This window comes from Equus asinus, chromosome 4 (assembly GCF_041296235.1).
Source record: "Equus asinus isolate D_3611 breed Donkey chromosome 4, EquAss-T2T_v2, whole genome shotgun sequence".
Taxonomy (NCBI): domain Eukaryota; kingdom Metazoa; phylum Chordata; class Mammalia; order Perissodactyla; family Equidae; genus Equus; species Equus asinus.
This window is the reverse complement of record NC_091793.1, coordinates 91,398,659-91,423,664: the sequence shown is the minus strand read 5'-3', so window position 1 is coordinate 91,423,664 and position 25,006 is coordinate 91,398,659. Positions and strand designations below refer to the sequence as shown.

Here is a 25,006-nt window from a genome sequence, read left to right as displayed (position 1 = left end):
CAATGGAATATTATTTAGTCATAAAAAAGGAGGAAATTCCAACACATGCTGCAACATAGATGAACATTGAAGATATTATGCTAAGTGACATAAGTCAGTCACAAAAAGACTTGTATTGTTCCACTTATATGAGGTACGCAGAGTTGTCAAATTCATTGAGACAGAAAGTAGGATGGTGGTTGCCAGTGGCTGGGAGGAGGGAGTCTGGGGAGTTATTGTTCAACGGGCAGGGAGTTTCACTTTGGGATGATTAAAAAATTCTGGAAAGAGATAGTGGTGATGGTTGCACAACACTGTGAATGTACTTAATGCCACTGAATTGCAGCTTTAAAAGTGGTTAAAATGGTAAATTTTGTTATGCATATTTTACCACAATAATTTTAAAAACCTCTTTACCAGAATGATAAGAAAAACAGTAATGTTCTGGACCAACAGTTCTGAAGCAAAGGGCCAAGATGGATTGTCAGGTATGCCATGAATAATTCATGACTAACAAGAGCTTAAGAAACTCAGTAAAGAACTTCTTTATAAATGAGAGATAATAGTATCTATTACTCTAAGCATATCAGTCTTACATTCTTTCAAGTAAGTGCGTAAGCAGAAGAGAAAGAAGTGGAGTTTAACCTACATCGTACACAAGTCTAGGCTCACCTATGAAATTTGCCACAGATACAAATATCATCTGATATATTTGTTGGGGTAAAGAGTTGAGAATTACAGTTCTGGATCACAGACTCATAGAACCTTGGGTGGAAGAGACTTCAAGAGACTAGACTCGTCAACCAACCAATGCTTAACTCTTCTACATCATACAGGGACCTCACTACCTCTCTGGGTAGCAGGCTTCAGTTGGGGCAGCTGTCAGGAATAAAGAGTTCTCGTATGAGGTCAAAATCTGCCTCCCTGAGGCGTCAACAATCCTGAATGGTCTACCCATCCAGATCAAACAAAGCAAGAAGACTTTCTTTTGTAATGTCAGCACCTTGAACATGTTAAGAAATATTGTATTGACCTCATGTCCTCCCCAGATTTTTTCCTCTCTTCCAAGCTAGGAATCCCTAGTTCTTTCAGCTGCTCTTCATATGAACTCACTCTCATTTGTCCATATCCTTCTGAATAAGACAGCAGCCCCCATCTTTTCATGGAACCTCTGCGGCTCTAATACCATACGACCTGCTTCCCGGTGACAGGTGCACATGCCGAGGAAGGAACTGCAAGGTAAGCAAGCTGATCTGGATGCATTTGTTATTAATACAGCATCAGAAAGTTTTCAATAACTCTCTCAGCTCTACTTTCTGAGTTCCTCCCTGCTTTTCTTTCCCTTTTTCACAGAAGGCAGAAATCCACCGCGGATTCTTTCCATGTGTATGACTGGCATACAGAATTTGGTTGGTTAGGATTTCTTTTTTTTTGAGGGAGACTAGCCCTGAGCTAACATCTGCTGCCAATCCTCCTCTTTTTGCTGAGGAAGACTGGCCCTGAGCTAACATCCGTGCCCATCTTCCTCTACTTTATATATGGGATGCCTGCCACAGCATGGCTTGCCAAGTGGTGCCATGTCCGCACCCAGCACCCGAACCAGCGAATCCCAGGCCACCAAAGCAGAACATGCACACTTAACTGCTGTGCCACCAGGCCGGCCCTGGATTTCTTTTTTTTAAACCTGAACAATAACATGGTTAAAATAAACAAACTTAGAAGCTTACTTTTTTCCCCTTTAGTTGGTTGGTTGGTTGTACTCCTAGTGTTCAGGCTTAGGCTGTTACTGTTGAGTCTCCAGTGAGTCTCACCCAATATTTCCAAGAGTTTCCTAGACAGCAGTAGGCGCTGTTTCCCACGACCTGCCTAGACATACTCGTACTGCACACACTCTTGTGTTTGTGTCCGAACCACTGCTTTCCAACTGCCTTCCCAAGCATTATTTCATTTGGAGCTCATACCCACCCCTCCTGGTGGGTAGGCAGACACTCGCATCCTAAGTTAGAGGGGAGGAAACACCACACCACGCTTACTTGTTACAGCCACATGTCGGTTTGCTTTGCCTTCATCTATCACATCCATGACTTCCTCTGGGCTTGACACAAACCGCTCGGTGCACCCCTGGAAGAGAGTCAGTTCAGGTTCACCACTAAAAAATCGAAAGGCAGCAATATTTCAAAACAGCTAAACTTTTTCCCGTTTCTCTTCTAGAGGTGCCGATCAAGAGAAAGGCTGCAATGTTGATCCAATAACTTTTCCTCCTTGCCTAGGGCTTGAATTATACATTAAAAAGAAGTTGGAGCAAACCCTAGGAAACCCACAAGTAAACCATAAGAGAAATGCTGGATTTTCCTAGATTTTGAAGTACATATTCATGCTCAACAGCAGCGGAGACAGAAAACCAATGACAGAAAAATGGAGGAAATTTTGCTTTGCCTTCCATTCTACCCACCAACTGAAATCAGACATTTTGAGTTTCTAGACATAATGCCATGATAGGCTTCCCCTAACTACAAAGTATAAATGATTGTACTCAACACCAAAGCCTCTTTAAATGTGAATAATAAATATTTGTTCATAACTCCAATTCTACCTCATGTGACTAGACATCTGTGATACATTTACATAGAGAGATGTGATTGAAGAAATTAAATGTCTATTTTTTAACCAGCTGAATATTAAATATAAGGAACATGATTAAATATATGCACTTTAAAGGTAATATTTTGGGTATCTTATGTAATACTTATGATGACAGTGACTGGAGAGAAATCAGTTGCATCATCGGTCAAGTTTTCCTCATACCTTTACGTATGGGACTCTGTTTTTATCTTCATGAACAGCCAAGTTTGTCTTGGATACTATAGAGATAATAATGACAACATGCAAAGAAGAAAAGTTAAAGATCTTGTATTGGAAGAAAAATAGAAATTGTTACAGAAGATAGGCAAATCTAATCTCCTTGCAATGTGCAAGTTTAAACCTTGGCTGAGAATAAGCAGATACCATGAAGACAAAAGAACACCTCTATAAATTTTCATTAATTCCTTAAGCAGAAGTGCTGTAAATCACTTCAACCTCCCTGGGCTTTAGTTACAGAACACATAAAGGACAAGCATTCGGGTTACTTACCATCGAGTAAGTCCCTGATTTTGTCCAAGTAGATCTCAAAATAGGAAACCTGGTTAGAAACAAATTGAGTTTGAAACAGAAATGCCACACTGTATTTCAAAAATGTCATCATTAGAACTTATAAAAGCTTTTGTCATGCACGGCTGAGAGGAGTAAGAAGACGGGCTGCAAAGGGAAGATTCGGAGTCTGAAAGTGCAGAGCTCAGCCAACTCTCCTGTATTCTCCTGCTTCGTCAGCTTGCTCTATGAGTCCCTGTTCAGTGTGGGCCATTCTCCGTCCCCACACATCGCAGGTCCCCATGGTCTTGATTCAGGTGTTACTTCTATTGTGTGCTAGACAGCCACTTACAAGAAGACTCTAGCATTTATCTTAGATGAGCACCAAGCAAACTTTTAGGAATGACAACAGCTGGAATAGAAAATGTTCCTTGCAAGTAAGTGTCAAAAATCAGTAGGCCTCACCTTCTGCATGATGTTGACAGCCTCATCAGAGCAGGCCCGGACATTCGCAGGAAGGAAGTAGGGAGGGGGATAAGGGCAGTCTGCACGGAACTACAAGAGCTCAAGGGTAACAGGGAGAGAACTGCTAATGGTGGCCAGCTTTGGGGAGCCCATGAAAGATTTGAACAAAATGTGACTTAATGAAAGACAGATTAGACTGTGAGAGGGAAAGGAATGCTTCCAATTAATTATTCAAACCTCAGCACCCGCACCACCTGCATCAGCACCACCGACAGTGTTCGTGTAAATTGCAGAGCCACGAACCCTACTGCTGTCCTGAATCAGAATCTCCGAGAACAGGACCTAGCAACCTGCTTCTAAACTCCCTGAGCGATTCTTACACCAGCTGATATCTGAGAACAAACAAACCAGATACGTGATCTTGGGGACTTAACTGGCATGTAACCGAGACCCTAGGCCTCCATTTTCCCATCTGTCAAAAGAAGCCACTGAACTTCAGGATGTCAAAAATTCCCCTTAGAATTTTGCACTCTATCTATACCTGCCTTCTGCCTCCCAGATAACTTTTCTTTCCCTCAAGTTCATGGGTTTTTCTGAAATCTAAACAAAGGAATGGACAAAAAATTTGTAAAAATAAAATTTAAAAAAGTTATAAAGTTGGGATGTGACTCCACAGATGAAACCTCGCCCCCACATCCCAGCTCTGCACCAGTCCTGCCTCCAGTTGGGGGAAGTGAAGACTCCCTAATGTGGCACTAGTCCTAACCCAACGCAGCCCTGGCTTATCATCTTTTGTCTGTGTCTCAGCCTGGAACCTCGTGACTTCCCAGTTTCTTTGAGATCTGGGGTCCTGGCTTCAAACCCTGGAATCTATAGCTGAGCATCCTCTCCAAGTTGCCTGTCTTCCTAACAATCTGGGCCTGCTTGAATGTCTGTCAAACTCCCCCTGTCACTGAGCCTCGTCTGTTGTAGTCACACCTACCTGACCTTTGAAAGACCCACTGCTCCTGAAACCTCTGTGGCTGGAATCCTAGACATCTCCAACCCTAGACATCTCTAACCCAGCCCTCCCTGCAGCCAACTCAACCCTGGTTCCAACCCACTCTACGCATTTCAAAATTGTCTGGTTTTCATGAAGACTTTTCTGTTATCTTTGAGATCATAAACATGTGTCCTATTTCCATTTGTTACAAATAAAATTAATTACATCTAAAAAGCAGTCATGAATTACATATTAGCAAACCTGGCAATCAGAATTCTGTTCCAATTTAAGATGAATAGAAAGAGAATTCTGATTTATTAATTTCCTTTTACTATGGCAGATACTGACTGCTTTTTGAGGGGGTTTGGTTTCGTTATTTCTGTCACTTCAAATATTTTGTAAGACCAGGTATAAGAAAAATAAATACGCATTATTTGGAATTAAGAAATAGCGTATTCAGAAATAGTGTTTAAAACCTCTGTGGGACTCACTTTAAGGAACAGATTTTCAGTACTGCCTTAATCAGGCCTTTTTTTCATCTTTAAGCCCGTCACTATTCAATCCAAAATATGAAGTAGTCAACAGCTAACTAGCTCACTTACGATTACTATTTATGAAATAAGTGAGCATAACTACAAATGCAGAACAGGAACCTAGACTGCCAAATTCAGCCCTAGAGACTCCAGTGTTCTTCCTCCCCATCTCTCCCTTCATGCTGGGGCTGTTTTTATTTTAAGAAGATTCTAATACAAGACCCTATTTTGAGGGCAGTAATTGGTTTAACATTTTACTCCAGGATTATCCCATAAGAACTCTACAGTAGTTTAAGGTATTTAAATGCAAACAGCCTTAAAGTTGCACTAAGCTCCTAAATCTTGATCCCATCAAAGCAATAAGCTTCTGTATCCTTGATAGAAAGAACCCTGCAAGGTAGAGGAGCTGGCTTTAGCCAACAAAGGGAGTTGTAAGGGCAAAGATTTGCCAGATCTAATTTATAACTGAGCAAACAATTATTGCCTTGTTTTTATATAATTTAGGAAAGGTACAGAGCAGAAGTAAGTAAGAGTGGAAGTTTAATGTAATGGAAAATGTACTGCAGGGGGGGTTGGTCAGATCAAGAGTCTAATCTCAACTCTGTCAATAACCTGAGACATAACTTCATCGACATCTAGTTCTATGCCTTTAACCTCAGTTTCTTCATCTCTAAAATGATGATCCCAGTGCACTAAGATCCCGGCCTTCAAGGATGATCAGCCTCCTCTTGGCTGGTCTGCTCAGCTGCAAGTCTTCTTAGATCTGCCCCTTTTTCCTCCTCACACCGTCAAGCCCACTGTGATGGGGACCCAGCCAGCCACGTGCATCCTGGACACAGCTAATCAGAGCTGGGGGATCACCTACTGCAGGTCGGGCCAATGAGCCCCTTCCCTTGGGAATTAGGAACTGAAAATAAGGGAATGTGGAGCAGGAGCTGCCATGTTGCCCTCTTCCCCATTAAAAAATAACAAAGATAGTCTGGAACAAGAGAAAGAAATACAGCAAGAGAGCAGAAATGCAGGGTCTATAATGAGAATGGAGTTCTTTTAGTGGTGAGGAAAATGTTCCGGAATTAGATAGTGATCATGGTTGTACAATTTTGGAAATATACTAAAAAACATCAGATTGTACACTTTAAAAGGGTGAATTTTATGGTATGTGAATTATATCTCAAATGTTTTTTAAGTTAAAAAAAAAAAGGAAAAGCAGGGCATGGATTTCTTGCTTCTCCAAACCCCCACCCCCACCTCATGCCCGCTATCAGATTCTGTATCTTAAAACAACTTCCTGTATTTGTTTAAACAAGCAGCTTTCAGTCACTTGTAAACAAAGGAGTTCCAGTGAACATACCCCTAATACCAAATGTTATAAATTAACAGCTATAATTAGGAGAGCAGAAAGCTCTCTTTCAATTCAAATTTAAGCCAGAATATAGGTTCTAGTTTAAAAAGGAAACAAGGAGGAGGAAGAGAATTGTTTCCCCAACAATTCTTAGAGTGTGCTGCTCAAATCACTAGTCTGTCCTACTCCAAGGAGGGAAAAATATGTCCACAGTCAAATAAGCCAGGAAATGTAATATACTACATGTCCCCTTTGCAGAACTGCATTACACAATAGCAATTTTAAGCTTGTGATAAATTTAACATTATTCAACAAAATGTTTTCCCAGCTTATTTGGCCACAGAAGCCATTTCCCTGGTGGCCCACCTATTAATAATATTAAAGGACTGTGTTCCATGGAACACACTTTGGGAAATGCTGTCCTAACCCAATTATGAACACAGTCCAGTCATATCCACAGAAATCCAAGGGTAATGGGTAGAATTCAGGCAACTCTCAAGATGATTCCATCCTAAAGAGGGCTTTTACTTTATCTCAATATTTCAAGCATTTGCTTGACAGCTAAGATAGCTAAGTATTGGCCACAGTAATTAAATAATAAATATGGCTCTGCTTACCACAGAAATGTCATCAAAAATAGACAAAATCATCTTTTACATGTACATAACAGGAAAGCTCAGAAACATGATTTTGGGCTGAGTTTCTTCTCTTGGGACTCAATCAATAGGACTTACCTTGATGTGAAACTCCAGGTTTTCATCCATGGAATAGATATGGTCAAAGATATCGTGTGCGATCCTCGGGATGATCCCCATGAGCTGAGGGTCATGGAGCTTCCCCTGGGGAGTGAAGTAACAAACAAAGTGGTCAAAGAGTATCAGGAAACATGTCAGAGAGAGAAGGGACCATACCTGTTTTTCTTAAACAGAACTCCGTGGAGCAGGGAGCACCCATGCATGCACTGTCTGCTCCCTTGGAGATCTATCTGGCATGCCAACAGACCAAAAGTTGGCAAAATAATCAATGTGTTGGGCTATTTACCCAGCATGGGAGAGCTTGTTCTGTCAGGCTCTGAAGCCCCAAAATATTCTCTCTTCCTGCCACTCAGGGCAGCAAATCAGTGTGTATGTGGATGAGTGTGTACGTAGGAAGGACGGAGAGAAGGAGAGCAGAAGACCTGAAAATATATGAGTGACTACGACACTAAATGTGGGTTTTGTTTTTGAATTTCTACCAACTGACCAGAATCTACAAGTCCAAGTTAATCTGCTTTAATGAAATCACCTTGAGAGCTGATAGACATGGTAACATTAATGTCATCATTGCTCAAAAATTTCTAAAAACCATATTCTGAAAATACCTTCAGTATCACTTTACAAACCAATAAAGAAAATCCGTTTTATCAATTTCTTTTTTAAGATCTGTAACGCTCAGCCTGAACTGTTCCAAATAATTTTTGGCTGTTTCTAACACTTAAATCCACTTGTAAGATAGTCTCTTATTCCTTTTTTCTCCTTTTTTCCACTTCTATTCATTTTACCTAAGGGGTGGAGAGATAGATGAATTCATCTATTATTTGGACTATTGCTAAATTCATTTTTAAGATCCAGAAGTTTCCACCTCTGTAGACTTTCAGAAAGGTATGCCATAGGATCTGAAACCAATTCCTAAAGAATAGTTCTAGAAATATTTAAGGCAACAGCCTTAGCATGGACCTAGATGCGCAACCCCCAGAGAGCTTTCCTTACACCCACACTCAAATGAACAGTTAAATGCTGGTATATGTTAAACAATCCATCAGCGCACAGAGTTTGCAGATCTAAAGTGATCATTGGCTACTGTCTTCCCAGGGAATTTTTCAGACTTTTAGGAAGTTATAAAACTCCAGGAACAAATGGAACTGGAAGAAAAGCATAAAAAAACCCAGTTTGCTCTTTAATCTTCCAGGGATGTCCAACAACCTTTACAATTTTGACCTCATATCCTTGTTCTAAATCTGCCCAACACCCAGAAGATCTGTTTTGTTTTCCTCAATCAAATCCTCATTTTCCTTCAGGGGTTCGCCACAGAGTGCCTTTCTGACAGGTTGACTTTCAAGCCAGCATTTGAATTACCAAAAGCAAGAAGTCATGTTGTGAACCCAGGCACTAACTACAGGCCACAAGGCACTTTTATGTTATGAATCCTCCTTCACACACCTGATTCCTGACCTTCCACGCTATTAAAAGCAAGAAAACAGCTGAGTTCAGATACATCTGGCCTCTGGCAAAGCTCTCTTAACTGGGAAATTGGGTACCCCCCTGGAATGCCCTCGTCTGTTAAGAATCCTAAATCATTTGATGCATTTATATTGTTTTTTAGTTTGACTGTACTCTCCCTAAAAGCAGGTATGGCCAGTGCATTTATATTTCCCCCCACTGCTTATGATACTTAGAACAGTATCTACTGCAAGGAATTATTATAGAATTTAAATTAAACAGTATACATGTGCTTAGTGACAATAAAGGTTAGCCTTATATTATTCAGTTCATAGCAGGTTCTCACTAAGTTTATTTGACCCCAAGAGTCTGAAAACACATTTGTATCCCAGAACCTTAATATATATCTTATGAAACAGCAAATGACTGAGACTGAGAGTCTCAAATGTTGGTAATTTTACTTCTCACAGGCCATCATTAACATGGAACAAATCAAATACGGGACTCCAGGTGCTCCGGACTGTGGCAACTGCTGGCAGAAATGACACCTACAGTGAAAACACAGATCTCCGTCCTGTCAAATGTCATGACACCACTGGGCCAACTGGACTCAGAGTCTGAATGAAGAGGGTCCCCCACCCCCTTCTTCCAGCGCTCTTTAGTAATTCATCATAGTCCTTTAGCTTCTCCTCAGTAGTCCACAGCCAAAGAAGAGTGATTGGTAATCCAAAAATCATTTATAATTGACTCAAATCCGTTTCCCTAGATGCTTTCCCTTTCAACGGATTTATCTTCCAATTGATTCCTGGCTTATACAAGTATTGACATCCTTTGTTTGCCTTCGTCAGAGTAAGAACTAAGGCAGAACCAGAGGTGAGTCCGGGACACTCCCTATTTTGTTTCCCTGAAGCACCCCCCCCCAAAATCACATGAAAAGGAAACATATATTCATTTAGAGAAGGCGTAATAATACCCCCCATCCCACCGTGACAGAAGTGATACCCAAATCTACCACAGGTTCAGGGGCAGGGATCTTGCTCTAGCTCATAAGCCCCGGAGCGGTGGGCCGGCCCGGTGGCGCAGCAGTTAAGTGTGCACGTTTCGCTTCTCAGCAGCCCAGGGTTCGCCGGTTTGGATCCCAGGTGAGGACATGGCACCACCTGGCCAACGTATAACTTGGCAAACGTATAAAGTAGAGGAAGATGGGCATGGATGTTAGCTCATGGCCAGTCTGCCTCAGCAAAAAGAGGAGGATTGGCAGTAGTTAGCTCAGTGCTAATCTTCCTCCAAAAAGAAAAAGAGTGGTGAGGGCCTTTATACTCAGTAAACTGGGCACACAATCTGCCTGTGTGAATGTGTGTGTCTGTGTGTGGTGTGGATATGTGTGGTGCTGACTTGTGTGGTGGTCATGTGTGTGGTGTGTGTGTGTGGTATGGATGTGTGTTGTGTGTGTATGCAGTGTGTGGGGGTTTGTGTATATAGTGTGTATGTGTGGTACACGCATGTATGTGGTGTATATTATAGCGTGTGGGTATGAGTGATGTGTGTATGTGGCGGCGGGGGGGTGTTGATGTGTGTGGCGTTGGGGGTATGATGAGGCTGTATGTGGTGTGTGTATATGAGACAGAGAGGTGTTCCATAAAGGTCTTTACTGCTTCTATGTTGATTGGCTTGCAAATGAAATACACATGTACACACACACAATAAATAGTGACCCCAGGCAATAAAAGGTAACAAAGAAGCAGAGAGCTACAAATATTCAGAGAGCAGAAAAGTCGCTTCCAGCTGGGCTGATACAGGATGGCTTCCTTGAGAGACAACAAATCTTCAGGGATGAGTGAGACTAATAATGGGCAAAGAGGACGTAGGCAGAGATGAGATGGGAGTAACATCACAAAGGTACAGGAACTGGGGAAGAATAATGCCCATCTAGGGCACAGCGACATTTCGTTGGCTGGAGGATCAGGGACGGACTTTGAGTAGCAAAGGAATGTACTGCTTCATCATCTTGTTTCTCCCAGAAAGCAAAAAGAAGAAACAGTTTTATACTTCCATCCTGTATAACCTCTTCAAAAATGTTTCCCACTCTGAATGTGGCCTTCTCAGTATGTATGAGAGAAGAAACCAGACCCAGGCCACTGGCCACGGAACAAGTCTCTCTTTGTTCCAGCCCTAGTGGCCTTCTCAACCTCCCAAGCAGGACAGTTTCCTGAAACACTTAAGATAGGAAAGCAGGCAGCCCATCAGCTCACACAAGCCCCAGTGCACTCAGACAGGCTCATTAAAAATCACTTGGCAGGCTCAGCGGTGCAGTGGGGCAGCCTGCACCATCCGACGGCCTCCAGGTGTCCCTTTGGGCAGAGGGAAAAAAACAAGGTGTCTCCATCCATCTAAATCAGTGTGCTGAGGAGGGCCACGAAGCAAGACACGGGGCCGAGAGAAGCCCTTCCCTGTAGCACACACTGAGCAAAGGGCCAGCCCTCTCCTCCCCACACAGCCAGAATCCCCAGCAGCCCTCCTCCAGCCCAGCCCTTTGAGTACCGGCCACACAAGCCTGTGGCCTAGTGCACGACGGCGTCCTGCAAGCCTAGCATACACACTGTCAAGTGTTTCATATTTTTATTGAAAAATCCACCTTAAATGCTCCATCTTGAGAAGCTAATCTTTCCAGTTTTATGTAGGTTTATCTGTTTGTTCCCCTCAACAGAAGGTAATGGAATCACCACTGGATGTCAGACCAAAAATGGGGAGATTAAAATGAAAAACAGCTTTAAAATGTGACAGCTCTGTCCATTCAGGGAGCTAACAACCCCTTCCAAAAGCCTTTGAAAGATCACAATGCATAATTCCAGACATGTAAGAGCCTCCTTTCAGATGGCGCAAGCCCTGCAGGATTTGCTAATTTAATTGCATCCATGGATTTCTTGGTCTCCAACAGTCTCTACGACTTTAGCTTGGGGATCCTCCTTTCCTCTGTTTTCTTCTAAAATATCCCCTACCTTTTCTCCAATCTATAAATACTCTACAGAAAGAACCAGATTAAGGGGGGTGGGGGGCTAGGAAAGGACTCACATCCACCCTGACTCCCTCCTGCTGCAGGCATACGTACATGATCTTCAAAACACAATACAGAAAAGCAACTCACGGGAATCAACCTTTAAAAACTGACAAGGATGAAGATGCGACAGAATTTAGGCAAGTGTGGAGTGACCTGCACAGAATCCAGTTCCCTTCAGGTCCCCACGAGTGCTCTCTGGGACCGCCGCACTGCGATGGGCATTGCAGGGTTCACCCATGAGACAAGGAGGACTGCAGATGCTCTCATTTAATGAAATGTCTCCAATTTTGGTTTTAAAGAGCTGGTGTACCTCTTTGCCATCATCTTACACCTACCTACCCCCCGACCCCAACACAAACACTAACGGAGATTGTACTCTGGAAACAGGTCTCTCCTTTACCAATTTACAATTTAAATTTCTGACATTTAGCAAATACCTTATATTTCCCAAAGATGAATTAATCCCAAAGCTAAAAAGGTCACGCTTGGAAGCATTTCCTAAGATTTTGGAGGATTTTAAATACTGCATTTTTTTTTTGTATTGTATATTGTTGGTAATTTTCTAAAAAAGTAGAGAACGATTCCCTCATGAGAAGCCGTCTCTCTGTCTCTCTGTCTCTCTCCTATGCCTTATGACCTAGGAAGAAGTTTTTGTCCACAGCTACTGGAGTGGAGGGGATTAGGAAATGTATAACCATAGTTTTTCCAGCTCCTAGAAATTTAAGGGTCTGGGACCCAGTAGGAGAGGCAGGCGAGGAGCTGGAACAGGAGCGTGGTGACACCCATGCCTGCATTTCCAAGGTGTTGTGCCGCAGGACGTGAAATGCGGAGAAGACAGTCTGATGAGGCTCAGGCATCAGGGAACAGTACCGCTCGGTCTGGAAGAGGTGGCAAATAACCCCCTCACTTTCTTTAATCTGTGCAGTCTCTGAACCACTTTGTCTCCAGCAAAATGGGTGAGGGCGAGTCAACACAAGAGAAACGAGAGCCCCCCCACCTGAGTCATACCCCACACCTGAAATCAGGCGAGCAGAACATCAGAGCTCTGAGGATTTTAGCCTTGTGCCTTTGAAATCTCCTCTTCAATAGGAATGATTCATAAGCTAAACCGATCCTGCAGCAGCCGTCTCCGTGACATTCCCAGGAGGATACCGTAAATGAAAAACCCAAGCTTGAAGGATTAAGGGTTCATCTTACTGCTGCTTGTAAGCTGAATTCCCCAAACTTCCTCTGTGCAGTTTCTTGTAATAACCCCTCCTCCACCTCTCCTTACCTGTCAGGCGGGCCCAGCCTTTAGAAGAATTATCTGGCCCCAAAGGCCTTATAGGAGTCCATGGTAAAAAGGAGGAAAAGAAGAGGTCAAGGGGCCAATTTTGTCTGCAGACGTGGCTTGTCTGGAAGACAGCCTGGAGCCACAGAGCTCCACAGCCAAGACTCTGAGCCGGGGTCACACCCTGAAGTGCCCGCAGGGGCCAGGTATGTAAGTGAATGAGGAAGGATGCAGAATATAAATTCATATTGGCTCCCGGTGAGCACAGAGTGGACCAAGGTAGACTGGAGAGCCAACCCCCTACACGTGGGGCAGCCAGGGCCACCACACCAGTATCATTTTAACAAATATTTTATTGAGCCCCTCCTAGACGACAGCTGCTCTTCCACACACCAGAAATGTGAACAAGACAATGAAGATCCCTGCTCTAGCAAAGCGCACACCTTATATCATGGCGAAATTTCACCCAGTGTTTCTAGATCTTCAGAATTTTCAACCAAAGTTGGAAACTTAGAATTGTGTGAAATCATTCCCTTTTTAAACACTGCCTGCAATTTTTTACAAAACCACTGTGCAGGCCAAATAGAAAGATGCCTGTGGGCTGAATTTGGTCCACAAGCCAACTTCTTTCAATCTCTGACCTATAGTTATTTATTTATTCTGAAGAGACTCGCTCCCCTGAGGCCCTCCTTAGGATAAATGATTTTCTCAACAGACTTTCTCAGTTAGACTGGGGCTGCAGTCCACAAAAACATTCACACCGTCTCCTTTTCTTGTTTTTTTTAACGCAAAACAGATTTATTTGTATGCACAACAATGATTAAGATAATAGATGATCCTAGTGTTTAGCTTATTAATGATTATTTTTTAATAAAATTTATTATTACTATTTTTTTTTTTTGAGGAAGATTAGCCCTGAGCTAGCATCTGCTGCCAATCCTCCTCTTTTTGCTGAGGAAGACTGGCCCTGAGCTAACATCCGTGCCCATCTTCCTCTACTTTATATGTGGGACGCCTACCACTGCATGGCTTGCCAAGCGGTGCCATGTCCACACCCAGGATCCGAACCAGTGAACCCCGGGCGCTGAAGTGGAACATGTGCGCCTAACTGCTGTACCACCGGGCCGGTCCCATATTATTACTATTTTGACAGAGCCATCAACAAAGGGTTTTTTAAAATACTGAACTCCTGAGATTTTATTACTCACTGCTATTTTAAAACTCCTCAAAGACACAATAAATTGGCCAAACATAACCATCCCCTTAACCATCTCTATTGCCTAGGAAAAAAGCCACGTGTCCCTTGAGTCTAGCTGGAAGCACCAGTTCTGTTCAGCCATTACAGAGACTGACATCCTAGCACACCGCAATCTTACCTCCATGGTGTGTGTTTTTCCTGATGAAGTCTGTCCATACGCAAAAATCGTCCCATTATAACCTTCAAGGACATCTGCAAGCCAGAAAAACAAAATTAAATTAACTCATTACTTTGATCATATGCTAGTGTTGGTTGCATATTTTAAAATTACATTTTCCAAATGGCCCATCTCATTTTTCACACAAATGAGATATTTCGACTCCATTTGCATTTTAAGTAGAATTGTGAGATAAAAGCAGAAATGAGGGCCTCCACTGCTCCACAAATAGAAAGAAATGGATTCACATTCCCACAGAATATTAATGAAGAAACAAGGCACACACACTTTTTCCCAGTAACATCAAAATTAAGACAGACATTGAGGAGTACACTTTCTTTTTAGTAGAAAGCACTTGAGTTTTCTTCTCTAAGTTGATCTCTTGAGATCAGTTGTGGGGGGAATAAACAGTATCATGCCCTGGGTCTCAGGAGTAAGGTGTAGAATAGAATTTCTTTCCTGAAGATCTGATTTGGGTCGGTTTAAACCCTGGCCCAGGTGAGCTCCTTGGGGAAGTTTCTCACGAAGGCTACAGCAGAGCCCCTTCAGAACAGAGGCAGCCCAGAGCCAGGGGCGGACAGGGCCCCACTGTGTAAACTGAGCCACACAGTGACAAGCCAATTAGCCCGGAAACCTCCAGAGCCTGGACTTAAAGTTAATGCCTCTGTTTTTTCAGTGACTGTGCTAGCAAGCCGGCCTGGGCCCATCAGCATCAGGAATTTCTTTTAATTACACAATGGGCACACTGTGCAAACCCCCACACACTGCAGGCCGGCTTCCATTTCACACAGCAACAAGGGGAGGCTCGTGAACGGAGGCTGCTCTGCACAGAAGATTAGCTGTGGGAATTCTTTCAAAGCAGCAGAGGTGATTAAAACATATTTAGTGCTCATTTCCCTCAATCCTCCTTCATCCACATAAACATCACTGAAAGGAGAATGATGCATAATTAATATCCTTGACCCACCATTTCTGCAAAAGGGGAGGGAGTCTTCATTTCTGAAAGGACCATGGGGGCAAGGAGAGGAGGCCCATACTGAGGTGTCCTCTTCAGGGCTATGTACGAAAAAACCAAGCCAGGCAGTTAGCTCCACCTATTTCAGGCCCTGATTAGGTTTATTTGTCTGATTTTTTTGGTCTCTAAATTTTCCGATGCTGGTTAGTTTCAGTTATTTTTGTTAGGTTTTCTAAAAAATACTTAATATACATTTTACTGATCTGAGGTTATTGGACTGTGAACTGGGATCAGAAAAGAAATCAGGATTTTCCTTTAGGAAGCTAAAAGAAGAAAAATTAAGTGGCAGGATTTTTTTTTTAATCCTAGCAGCCCTCAGGCATTTGCGTCAAGCTATATTGAGAGAATGTTCACACGTATCAGACTTCTGGTAATGGTTTCCCTGGTAACACGGGAAGCAAATTTGAAGACCACGATGTAAGGGCTGGAGGTTCAAGCTTCAATTTTCACGAAAATGCCAACTTGCTCCGAGAAAAGATTCCTCGGGCCTGAAAACGGTGGCCAGAGTAGAGAGCCTCTACATGCCCACGAATGTGACGTGCTTTAGAGGGACTCAAGAAAAAGGTTCCCACCCTTCAATTGTACTTTTAAATTTCTATATTCACGGCACAAACAACTCCAGACGAGTGGAATGCCGGCCACACTCACAGCATTAAAGCTTCTATGTATTAGAAATTAAACATCTCCCCCCAAACTGAAAGGGCTTCTGGATCTTACGGCCCTGCATGGAAAGCACAATGGGACCCATCAGCCCAGGCATTAGAACAGGGGTAAGGAGGCCAAGGCCAAGGGTCCAGCCCCCTCTGCCCCTTGTAATGGGCCGCTGGCCACCCTACAAGTGCACACGCAAGGATGGTGGCTCTGAGCAACCTGCCACACCCTAATAGACACTCAGCTCAGAGCCAGAGCCCTGCTGACAGGAGAAAAACCCATGCGAGCTTCTTCCCCTGCCAGGAAGCAACGGGGCTGGGGCATCTGAATTAGCCCCCACCTAGATGCCCCAGACCCTTGACTCCCTTGAGTCCACCCCTCTGAATCCACCCTTACTTTTCCTAAGAAAAAGAGAACATATAACACTCCATTAGAAGAAGCTCTACTTGGCCTTTCAAGTATTTAAAATGATGCCACAATTGGGGCTGGCCCGGTGGCCGGGTGGTTAAGTTCACGCGCTCCACTGCAGGCGGCCCAGTGTTTCATTGGCTCGCGTCCTGGGCACGGACATGGCTCTGCTCTTCAAACCACGCTGAGGCGGCGTCCCACATGCCACAACTAGAAGGACCCACAACTAAGAAGATACAACTATGTACCGGGGGCCTTTGGGGAGAGAAAGGAAAAAATAAAATGTTTAAAAAAATAAATAAATAATAAATAAAGAAATAAAATGATGCCACAATTAAATCATTGTTGGAGAACCTATCTCTAGTGTTCAAGGTTGAAAAGAGCTGATGTCGCCCTGTTATCAACTCAATTCTCAATTAGAAGGTAATTTAAAAAAAAAAGAAAAAGCTCTTTGAACCCTGCATTCTCTATTTTCTTCCAAACTCTGGGTTTTGGGGGTTTTGTTTGTTTCTTTGTTTAGGTTACATTTGATTATCAGTGGAGAGGAGAGGCAGGGAGGGGAAGTGCAGCACAAACAGTGCATTTTGGGGTTGGACGGCTGAGATGACAGGAGATGGAGGAGGCCTGAGAACCCGCCAAGGAAGGACAGACGAGAGAACAGGCCTGTGCTCAGCACCACGCTGAGCCAGACAACCACCCCCACCCCGACTCTAACAGAAACAGCTCACAAAAAGGCACTTTCATCACACTGAATGACAGTTCCTGGGCCTGGAGAAAGCATTTGTTTCAGACTCTCTGCTGTAACACAATGATTATTTCTGTACACCAGCCACAGAGCCAGGAACCAGCTTAGCCAGACAGAACCTTTCTTTGTGACGGGGTCTGGCGTGATGTGATCTCAGCTCACACCACACGGCCAGCAGCACCCTACTGACACAGCACACGTCCATCCAGCCGCCACGTAAACCCCAAAGAGAGATTCCAGCGCAGGTGGGAGGAGCCTTCTCAACTCCCAGGAGGAGAGGAGTGGGAGACTTGAAAATACTTTCCGCCTCTTGTTGCAGACTTTAGAAGCCAAGCTTTCCGTTCTAGCTTTTCCTAGTCTAGGTCTTGCTGGAGCAGAAGAGTTAGTTCCATTGCCAGGTAAGAATTTGGAGAGGATGTAATCATACCTACACATCAATGTTCCTGAGGAGGCTTGTTGTGGCCTCCTACCAACTCTCCAGGTGAAATGCTGGCCTGGCAGTGGCACTAGAGTTTCCAGCTACAGAGGCTGACAAGTCATCCTTCCCTGGGAATCCTAAGGCTCTCACCAGTCAACCAAACTACTCCAGTAGGCCATGCCCAGAGAAAATAGAGGTGGTCCTGCTGAACACCTGTGGCCAACCAGAAACCTATGGCCAACCAGAAACCTATGGCCAACCAGCCAGCTTGAAGGGCAGCTGCTCTACCCAAGGGAGGGCTGCCGCATCTTCAGAGTGGAATCACATCTCATTATTGGCAACAGCCAGGGCCACTTGAGGCCCTGGAACCTCAATCTCTATTCTCCCCGCTCTCCTCTTCTCCCACCCCCACTCCTATCCCAGTCTTTTTGCAATGCTTGGTTAATAGTCCATACGGCCTGGTAGAAAAGGAACAACCCATAAAATAATTGTTATTAAATGCTCATTATGGGGCCACCAGAAAATTGGGGGCAGGATGGTGTAGAAGAATTCAAGTAAGTCAGAAAACTCAGGCTCAAGTCCCAGCCTCACTAGCCCCTAACTGACCTGGCCGAGTTACTTCACCTCAAATTCCTCTTTAGTAAAATAGGAATAATAATCTATACACCTCATAGAGTTGTTAAGATTTAAAATACAGTGACACATGTAAAGTGCATAGTAGATGCCTGACAGATAACAGTAGCCAAATAACTATATTTCTTCTTAAGAGTCATATATAGTATAATGATAAAATAGATCTGAGGACATCCTAAGCTTAAAACTCTTCAATGGGGCCACATTGCCTGTAGAATAAAGTCCATCAATTTCCATCAAACTCTGATCCAGCCTAAATTTTCAAGACTCATCCAGCAGGCATCCCGTACCACTTTCAGTTGCCCAAACATGCCTTACAACCTGTGTCTTTATGCTTTCGCTATTCCTTCTGCTTGAACAGCCCTGCTATATATATTTTACAGTCCTCAGGACCTAAGCTTTTCAAGAAGCCTTCCTTAATTCTCCACTCCCTCTCTCCATCCACCAAAATCAGTACCAAGCGACTGTCTTCTGTCTTCCCTTAGCATTCTGCACACACCCATCTTAAAGCACATAATGCCCACGTGTATGATAATTATGGATGTGTCTATCTTTTTCCCTATATTCCAAGCCTCTTGCAGACAGTCTTACGTATCTTAGTGACTCTGGTCCCTAGCAGTGCTTACCACATGGTAAACACTTAACATACTTGCAAAAACGAATAAATGAAAGAAACAACCAAATGAATGAAGTTTAAAGAAATTAAATCTGGAAAATAAGAAACCACTTTCTCTAGCACCGGATAGTCTACATCTAGTTAGTTTGGAAGGCAAAAGCCCAGAGTGACTTCTGTAGGCTGGGACACAGTTAGTTGTACTTCAACAATAGCACCTGGTAACCATGGTTTTTAATTCCTAGGCATCCACAGGAACTTTCCTATTTACCGTGCTGGCAGTTACAAACCTTATAATCTCTTCCAGAAGAAATGGAGGAGATTCTACATACTCTTTCAGTCAACATTTTGAAAACACACACCAGACAAAGATGAGAGTGTGGGAGATATCAGGACTCTACAATCAAATGTTTGAAATATTTTTTTTAAAAACCCAATGAAACTGAAAGGAATGAAAAAACTGAGAGAGAATAAAGCCATGCAGTTAAAAGGAGTCTTTCTGATCTCAAAAACATTAAGGGTTTAGATAGACTTGAAAGGAAAGCTCCCCAGTCCACCACATTACCATGAATCACGAGAAGTGGAAGACCTTCAGAGTCATCTGATTCAATTCTTGGCCTCTAGAAAAAAAGGCCCCCGCAGCACGACCTCCCATTCTTGATTTAAATACGGCCTGTCATGGCAAGAGAGACCTCAGCTGTACCCGGAAATCTATTCCAAGGAGTTCTTTCTTACACATCTACATTTTCCCTTGCTGATGCAGAAATACCCAGCCACATCCCCTCATGCTGGCTTCAGTGCATATTAAAAAAAGTTAAGTCTTCATCATCCTCCTAACAATTTCCTTTCAAGGGAGAATAAGATACTCTTTATTGCTATAAAATGGGTACATTTATATTTATGGTCCCCCCAAAAATGTCTGTTTATCATATCACATCAGAGCCTAATTTTATCCTAAGTGGTTTTCTTTGTGGTTCATTGTATATTGGGTCTCAAGTTATCCACAGTTAGGTCACATCTTCACAAGAACTCCCTAAGGACTGCTTATTTCTGATGTATCACACTGCAGAACAATCCAAACACTGAAAGGAGCCCAAACTTCTCTAGTAAAGAAAGATTCAAAGATTATCATTATTGTTTGTTAATCATAGGATTTTTTTAAATGGAATGCACCCATCTCTAATTACAACACAGAATTAGAGAGGGTAGGGATGTATTTAAATGGCCCTCATGCTTAGCACAGCATGTGGTAAATACTATTTGGTTCTGATAATGAAGGGGGAGAGAGAAAGAAGGAAATTCTGGCTTATATGTGATTAGTCTTGCTTTAATAAAAATATGAAAGAGTCTAATAATAGAGGGGAAGGAGACCTGACCAGGAGGAAACTAGAACTATATATTCCAGAAAGAGGGAGAAACAGTGTTTAACTAGAAAGAGAAGCATAGTAGAAAAAGAGAGAAAACAAAAATTACCACCAGATACAGGCCCATACTATTAATTCAAAAAGAGCTCAAATTCAGGCTTATTTTTTCTCTTCAGTTTTCTACAATCATCTTACTGTGAAGACCTTCAAAATTAATTGATGTCTGCAACAATAATGTGAATAACCATACACCTCAGCAGGAACATTGCATACTAATGGGAGTCTCCCACGCAGGTGTCCAGGGTCAGAATTAATCTAACAGATGCACCCAGGGCTGATTTTCATGAATTTCAAGTAGTTAGGTTAGTCAGCTCAGCTTCTAAAAACAAGCAGCGCTAACATGACAAGGTGTCTTTTGGGCTTTGTTTTTACTTTTTGTCCTTTAAATCCAGAGCTACCTATAAAAGTACCAGCATCAAGACATTTGAAAGCACAATTGCCATAGCATTCAAATTTGAAGGCAAGGATCTGAGGATGAAAAGCAAATAGCAGGAGCTGCCCCTCAGCTCTGTCCAGATGGCGAGCTCCCCCAAGGCAAGCTCCAACCTGCCCTGATTTGAAAGGGCAAGGGACAGCAATGTGTAAACTGCTCCATCTCCCTGCTGTTATTTTGACACAAATCCTTCAGGGCCACGGCCAGTCCCAGAGAAAAGGACTGATTTTTAAGACACAAATTTAGGCTTCAGGCTAGCTATCTGGAGGAACAAATGTTGGGATCTGGGTGGGATGGCTGAAAGTGGGTTAGATGAGGGTATAATTATGGAATGCTGAGCAGCAAGAACAGCTCAATAACCAACAAGGTAATAGGATTTTATGATGCTATAGAAAATTCCTTGATGCCCAAGAATTTTCCACATTTAAAGCTTCCTTCTGAAGAGAGAGACGCACAAAACAAATAAACCGAAAATGTACAACTGGAGCATCAGGAACATCTATTTTTCTCCTTCAAAGGAAAAAGGGGATCCTATACCTAGAGCAGTATTTTAAAATCATTACAGAAATAGTGTGACCACAGCCTACCTTGCTTTTAAGCTTCTACGTGACAGAATAACTGTCCCAAAAAGGTGGCGAAAGAAATAAAGAAATCTCCTTGGAAAGGAGGTATAGAGAGGTTAAATAACTTGCAAATCAGGGCCAGAGCTCGGGCTATAATTCAGTGTTTCCAATTAGCAGGCCTCTGCTTACAGCCAAGGCACATTGATTCCTAGGCTGCAAATAGCACTTAATGTTTTCAATTACTCTGAAAGCCCAGGAGGAAATAAAGAAATAGCACTCACCTTTGACAATTTGCTTTGCACACGCATTGTAAACCTGCTCTTGGGTCGTGCTGGGAGGCAGCACTCTGTCGAAGACATATGGCTTCCCTTGCTAAAAAAAAAAAAAGACAAAAGAAAGAAAAGGGCGGAGAAAACACATTAGAAGTTTAAGAATAAAAAATACTAATATTAGTAGACCACTGGCACCGATCCTATTCTTTAAGGCAGTTCTTTACCAAGACCAGGAAATTTTTACAGCGTGAACCATACATACAATGTGTGTATGTGTATTATATGCTGAGAATCTGTGAGGAGAAAGACAAAAGGATGTTTTTACTTGAAACACTTTTTCTACTTCATTCATCCATTTGAACAAATATTTACTTATTGAGAGCTTACACTGAGCCTAGTCTAGATACTGACCAAATCAGAACACAGTCCTGTCCCTGTAAAGCGTTCAGTCTAGTGTGGCAGACAGATAGTAAGTAAGAAAGCAAACACATAGGAAAATGCAAAATGCTTAGGTATAAAATAACAGGAAAGGGGAATGATAGAGAGCACAGAGAAGACCTCCCTGAAGAAGTACCAGTTAAGTGGATCTTTTCTGATGGTGAAGAGCCACAGAAGAACATTCCAGGCAGACGGTGGAGAAGACAGGAGATGTTTCAAGGAACTGGAGGGTGGTACAAGAGGAGGTGGGAGGAAATCAGGCAGCAGTTCATGGAGGGCACTGTTAGCCAAGGTAATGTCCTTGGATTTTATTCAATGGGAAGATGACATGATCAGATTTGAAAAAGTGCTCTTATTAGCAAGACATTATTTGCTTTGTGTCCCCCAAAATTCTAGCGATTTCTTTACACACATAAGTCGTACCTTAACTGGGTCAAGCCTTCAGAGACAAAGGAGACTCTTCTGTACAGTAAATCAAGTGATTGCCTCACATGTGGGGTCTTGGGATTTGGTTTGACCCTGAGGCGTATGTAATGCAAAGAGCAGAGGGAAAGGGAAGAAACTCTGCCTCAGGGCTATATGAGCCCTGAGCCCAACCACCCAACCACTGAATGTTCTACAAGGAGTAATTGGACAGTTAGATGTCAGGCACAGGGCTGAGCACTGGGGAAGGCAGTCGGTAAGACAGACACAGCCTCTTCCCACAACGGCGCCTTTTCCTCACCAACACTGCCCAGACAAAGGGCGGCCCTCCTGCTGCCCTTCCCACAGCCCCATCCACCCAGGCAGCCCTTCATCTTCATTTTCCCTGAGTGGCAGAGGGGAGGCAGGAGAAAGAGGAGAACCCAGAGCCTCCTTCACTCCCACCCCGCACCTCCTATACATGGCTCTGGCCACCAGAAACCACCTAAGGACAGCCTGACACCTCGAAAAGATAACTGCTCCTGAGGGATCCAAGGACAAAGCTTGTTACATCCCTATAACCTTCACACAAAAGTAAGCACACAGCTGTCAGACTGGCTTAACGTTCACTCGTTTATGACTAGGGGTACAGCATAGGTAAGGGCCTCAGCTTCAGGCATTCATGTGTGAGCTTTAGTCTTTGAAGGTGGATTCAGCCAACCAGCTAAATAAGCTACTTGCAGTATGATGTTAGAAAAAATGGAGAATTCTGAGGTACTATAAAATTTTGTTTTTATACAAAGCAGCAGAACCAATCATTCTGTTACAATTATGGAAAGGGATCATTTTCTGATGTTCTGTTCCCGGAAAATGTCGTTCAATTAGTGAACCACATATTTGGTTGAATAACCAAGAGAATATTCCTCATCACAATCTATTGCCAACTATCAGCCCTCTACATTCTTATTAACTTCATCTATTTGTAAAATTCAACTAAATGTCAGTAGGGTAACAGGTTAGAATAAACATTTACAGAGTTTGCCTACGTATCCATTGAACCTTCTGGAAAGAAAATGCAGCTTTGCTTAATTTAAAATAAATCCACTATTTCTCCAAACTTGGTGAGAATCACCAAAATAAACCATCTTGTTTACAGCATGATCCAGCTTTGGATTTTAGAGAAAATGTACTTAATACAGTAGGAAAAATGACCTATCAAATTATAGTATATGGTACCAAAAAAAAGACTCCTCAATTTTGCTCTTCAATTTAGAATGTTTGTTGGAATGCATTATACTTTCACTTTAAGAGAGGTAGAAAGTAAAAAATCTCAACTTCTCATTTAAATGTCATTTATGAAGTGACTAACAAATAATTGAACAATTTTCCATAACCTGAAGTTAACTTCCAAACAGAAGCCACCTTCGAGAAAGGATAAAATTCAGGAAATGATTATTATGAGACCTATCTTGTCAGGTTTAGCACATTAAGAAGTTAAAAACATAAGCATTTTTATGTGTCCTTTCATGCACTGAGTTGGCTATAGACTTTTATTTTAGGTAAACCTTAAAGCCTTGGAATTAGAATACAGAATTAGAATTTAGTTACTGATGATTTTCAGAGAACTGACTTGTGGCACAGCCATACCAGCTGTATATACATCTGCCATTAAAAAACAACAACGAAAAACTAATTACTCTTTGTTGCTTTGGTAATGGTATGAAAATCTCACAAATTCTGATGGAGACTTCAGCAAAAGCCCATCTCCCACGGCCCCCAAGGAGACAAGAGCCCCCCTTGTTTCTGACTCCATTGTGGCTGAGGGTTTCTACGGGCAGGCACTGAGCCCAGTGTGCTCCAGTCATCACTAAGTCTGCAGCTATGGAATAAACCTTTGGAATTACATTTTGATATGGTGCTGGGTGCTAACACTTGAAACTGAATGATGAGGTCATCATTTACTCCTTCTGGAAACACTTTCCTTTCCAGGCATCTAATGAGCTCATGGTTCTCTGACCTCTCTGGCTACTCTCAATCAGTGTCCTTTGCTGGTGTCTCTTCCAGACTTCTAAACGATGTGTCTCCTGGACCCAGACCTCAACCTCCTCTCTGTGTATACTCTTAACCTTCACGTAATTTAAATGAACTTTTCAGCCTTCCTCTCTCACCAAGCTCCAGATTCATATACTCAATCATCTGCTGGACATTTCTACTTTGGTGTCCATTAGCCATCTCAACCTTAACTGGCCAAAGAAGAATCATCAAGCCCTCTCTATCTGAGTAAGAATTGTATCACAAATCACCCAGTTTCTCAGACCAAAAGCATTCAGTATGTCCCACAGATTCCATACTCAAAATATATCCCAAATTCTATCACTTCTCATCATCTATACCACACAACCTTAGTCCAAGCCACCATCATGTCTCATCTGGACAACAGCTATGGCCTCCTGACTGGTTTCCCTCGTCCATTCTTGCTCCTAACAATCCAATCTTCACTTAGCAGCCAGAGTGAGCATTCTAGAATTATAAATCAGACGATATCATCTCCTCCCTTAAAAACCTCCACTGGTTCCTATTATACTCAGGCTAGACCCTCTTCACCCTCAGCTCCCTGCAT

At 42.7% G+C, this 25,006-nt stretch overlaps 1 protein-coding gene across 2 annotated transcripts in view; it reads right to left on the bottom strand.

The window, feature by feature from the left end:
• KIF5C (kinesin family member 5C) overlaps window positions 1–25,006 on the bottom strand; it is a 146,919-nt gene that overhangs the window by 78,998 nt on the left and 42,915 nt on the right. For both annotated transcript variants that reach the window (XM_014831682.3, XM_014831681.3), the window contains exons 2-7: window positions 21,556–21,646; window positions 14,333–14,406; window positions 7,165–7,269; window positions 3,112–3,160; window positions 2,785–2,840; window positions 2,013–2,100 (exon numbers count right to left, since the gene is read on the bottom strand). In XM_014831682.3, the coding sequence (XP_014687168.1) occupies window positions 2,013–2,100; window positions 2,785–2,840; window positions 3,112–3,160; window positions 7,165–7,269; window positions 14,333–14,406; window positions 21,556–21,646 (463 nt within the window). The remainder of the gene's footprint in view (window positions 1–2,012; window positions 2,101–2,784; window positions 2,841–3,111; window positions 3,161–7,164; window positions 7,270–14,332; window positions 14,407–21,555; window positions 21,647–25,006) is intronic.